The sequence below is a fragment of the Grammomys surdaster genome, unplaced genomic scaffold (genome assembly GCF_004785775.1).
Source record: "Grammomys surdaster isolate TR1022 unplaced genomic scaffold, NIH_TR_1.0 310, whole genome shotgun sequence".
In the NCBI taxonomy this organism is placed as follows: domain Eukaryota; kingdom Metazoa; phylum Chordata; class Mammalia; order Rodentia; family Muridae; genus Grammomys; species Grammomys surdaster.
In genome coordinates, this window is record NW_021604729.1 from 212,527 (window position 1) to 215,871 (window position 3,345).

General features: G+C 39.0%; 1 protein-coding gene across 1 annotated transcript in view; it reads left to right on the forward strand.

Annotated features, from left to right (window-relative positions):
* The window catches only part of Ms4a12 (membrane spanning 4-domains A12), an 18,529-nt gene that overhangs the window by 7,656 nt on the left and 7,528 nt on the right, over window positions 1–3,345 (forward strand). Inside the window, exon 2 of the mRNA XM_028777495.1 lies at window positions 1,957–2,229. Within this exon, the coding sequence (XP_028633328.1) occupies window positions 1,965–2,229 (265 nt within the window). The 5' untranslated portion in view covers window positions 1,957–1,964. The remainder of the gene's footprint in view (window positions 1–1,956; window positions 2,230–3,345) is intronic.

Sequence of the window (3,345 nt, forward strand, 5' to 3'; positions counted from 1 at the left end):
TCCTCATTTTGATTGGAGGATCAGTCTGGGTCCTCATTTTGATTGGAGGATCAGTCTGGGTCCTCATTTTGATTGGAGAATGAGTTAACCCTGTTTCCCTGGCATCACTTTCACATCTACATACTGGGTCATTTTGATATGAACCAAAAAATATAGAATGGGGTCATTTTCTAATCATTTTCTAAAACTTCAGCAGATTGGGTACAAACCCATCCTGAGATGGGTTTTACAGAGTTAGGTATTAGTAGTCTATGTTCCATGAGAAACTTCCATGTTCAAAAACTAGATAGCAGATAAGAAATCAGAAATGGAAAAGTCTTAAAATTTCCCTAACAAAATTATCAGAGACAAAATATACACTCTGTATGTGCGTGCGTGCGTGCGTGTCCCTCTGTCTCCTTCCCCTCTCATAGGACCATCATTTAATTCTATACTTTTTAAAGCCAAGGAAAATTCTCGTTCTGATTTTATACATCCATCTCCTGTCTCTTTGCTCTTGACATTGACCTGTTGAAGTTCGACCCATTTTACCAAATGGACACGCATCCTCTACTTGAAATAAGATAGAAGGTTTGGGGTTCTAATAACACAATAGTCACTGCCATTCACCAAGCTCTTGACCTATGATGGGAACCCTTACAATGGCTTTATGAAAACTGTCATCATTCAACCTTTATTCTGACCATTTAAATGGCACATCTGTCCTTTTACAGCTCAGATACAGGAACTAACAGGAATTTAATTGAAAAAGCTACTCAACTTAGTGAAGTATCAAGTTGGGGACTAAAAGGAACTGGAGTAATATTTAGTCTTAGAAACTGGATCTACAAAATGCATGGCTCCTATTTCAACAGTTATTTGGATGTCATGGGGATCATTTAGCCCTAGAGGAAAAGTATTCTTTTATTGTTTTTAACATTGTATTGCAAACATAATAGCAAGGAAAGTTCAACAAACTTGCTAAATACATAGCTGGTATCAGAGCAAGAATTCTAAGCCCAAGTTGATATTTGTAACTAAACACAGTACACAGACCCTGTGGTATTTAATGAATGTGATTCTAAAGAGTTCATTTGAAGCCTGCTGAGGAAAAGCATCACTATCTTACTTATTATCTTACTGTTGATCTGTCTTATGGACAAACAGAAACTATACTGGTGTCAGTAAAACAGTTTGATGGCAAGGAATGTGGTCTAATATTAAAATTATTTATTAGGGAAAGTTGCTAGCTCACATACAGCCATTCATATTAGGTCTCCCTATTTCTATTTAAATAAATTACTCTTGAGGGTTCTTACTCACTCAGCATCTCAGGCCCAAAGTGGCCAAGGGAATTTTGTTGGAAGTAAATCTCCATAATTAAATGTGGACAAAAATCACTAGTAATCCTCGAAGAAGGAAGACAAAAATTCCTCACCAAAACCACTGTGTTCAGTATCCTTAGATTCACTTTTGAGATCTTCTCAGCAAACCATCCTCTTGTATTTCACAGGTGTCGAAAGAGCCCTGGAGCAGGGATGTCTTCACCCTTTGTCTAAAGCGTGAAATAAATAAACAACCTACTTGTGCATCAGACCATTGGCATTTTAATAGGGGCACTTACTCAGACCATGCATTCACAGAGTCCTGACATTTCAGTCCCCTCCTGCCTTCTATTGCCTTTCAGAAGCAATGGACTCAAGAAAACTCACACACACTAAACTAAACTAAACCAAACTAAACTAAACTAAATATAAAGAACTGAAAACTAAATATATTCCCATCATCTCCTTTTTACTTCTTTTGAACCTCGGGATATATGGAATTACAAGGTCAAATGAGAATATTTCTATTACTTGTCACTAGCTAGTATCTGCTCACCTGCTCTCTCCTATTTGCATAAAAACTGATGACAAGATATCCTTTAATTTGTCTTCCTGATATATGTGTTACTTCTGTATGTTTTGTACTGCTCAGGGGACATAATGACATCTTCCCAGACTATCTACCCTGGAATGCGTGGCACCATCCCAAATCCTTACCCACCAACAAGTTCCATGGCTCTTCATCCTCAACAACCTCTGGGTTTTTTAAATGTAAGAAACCAAGTACAGACTGGGCAGGTTTCCTTCATTACATCTCCAGGAATCTTCCCTAACAATCAGCTGGGTCGAGATGTGCCAACGGTAAATCCAGCTCCAGGAGCAGCAACAAGCAACGTTAAAGATGCAGCAATAGCACTTGGGGTGAGTGTATTTGCCACTAGAATTTTGAGATTGCATTTGCAAGGCTTTTATGCATCTGCCAGTTATAAATAGTATATCATCCAATGAGCAAACACATGTAAGTACTATTCTGTTAACTGTGTCTCTCTCTCAGAAAGAAATGGTCATTCTGTGTATGAGTCACACTAGGTCAATTTATTTTAGATTCAGACACAAGTCTAAGCATTGACAGAAGGCTCTCCCTAGCAGGAAGATCCAGGAATGGTAACATGATAAGAGCCCAACTACTTCTTGCTTGATCTCACTACCTCTGCAAGTCCTTTTAGACAACAGTTATTAATCTATATTTCTATAAAGAGGAATTAACTTTAAAGTAAACATTGATAACTGTTTTAAAGGGAATGGAGCTACAAGGAAACAGTCTGAGGAAATCAAAGCGTAAAAAAAATCCTTGGAAATGTTATGTCTTTGTTGCTTTGCTTAACAAAAGTTAATTTGAGCTGGACATCCACAGTCTCGTTTCTCTAAGCATTGTAAGCACACATGACTTGTACTAAAGATTCAACATGCTTAAACAGAACTGATTGTTATTAGTTAAGCTTTCCCGTGCCACGCCTCTTCACACACTTCCACCAAACTGTATCATGCCTCTTCCTGTGTACAGCTCCAAAATATTGGCTACAGATGTCAGTAGACCCATCTTACCAGCTAGCGCTTTGGGTAGTCTAGTTAAGTCACAGTGTTTCAAGCAAGTAAAAATGAACAGTACCCAACCCTCCATTCAAGCAGCCAATCTACACTGGGAAGGTAGCTCCCTGGATCTTCTCCTGCCAAGTGGAGTACATTCCCTGCAAACTCATAGCTCACAAAGAAAACCCCACACAGCTGCTGAAAATATCTTGAAGCACAAGCCAGGCACAGTCTCTGTCTGCAGGGAGCCTATGGACCAGCTAGGGAAATCAGACAGTACACATAAGGATGCAAGCTAAAGAATATGTTGGAAGGTGATACTGAGTGAGGTGACCCAGGCTTAGAAAGGCAACAATCTTCTGTTATCTCTCATATGCACATCCTGCCTTTTACTGTTTGTTTGTGTGTGTGTGTGTGTGTGTGTGTGTGTGTGTGTGTGTGTGTGTGTGTG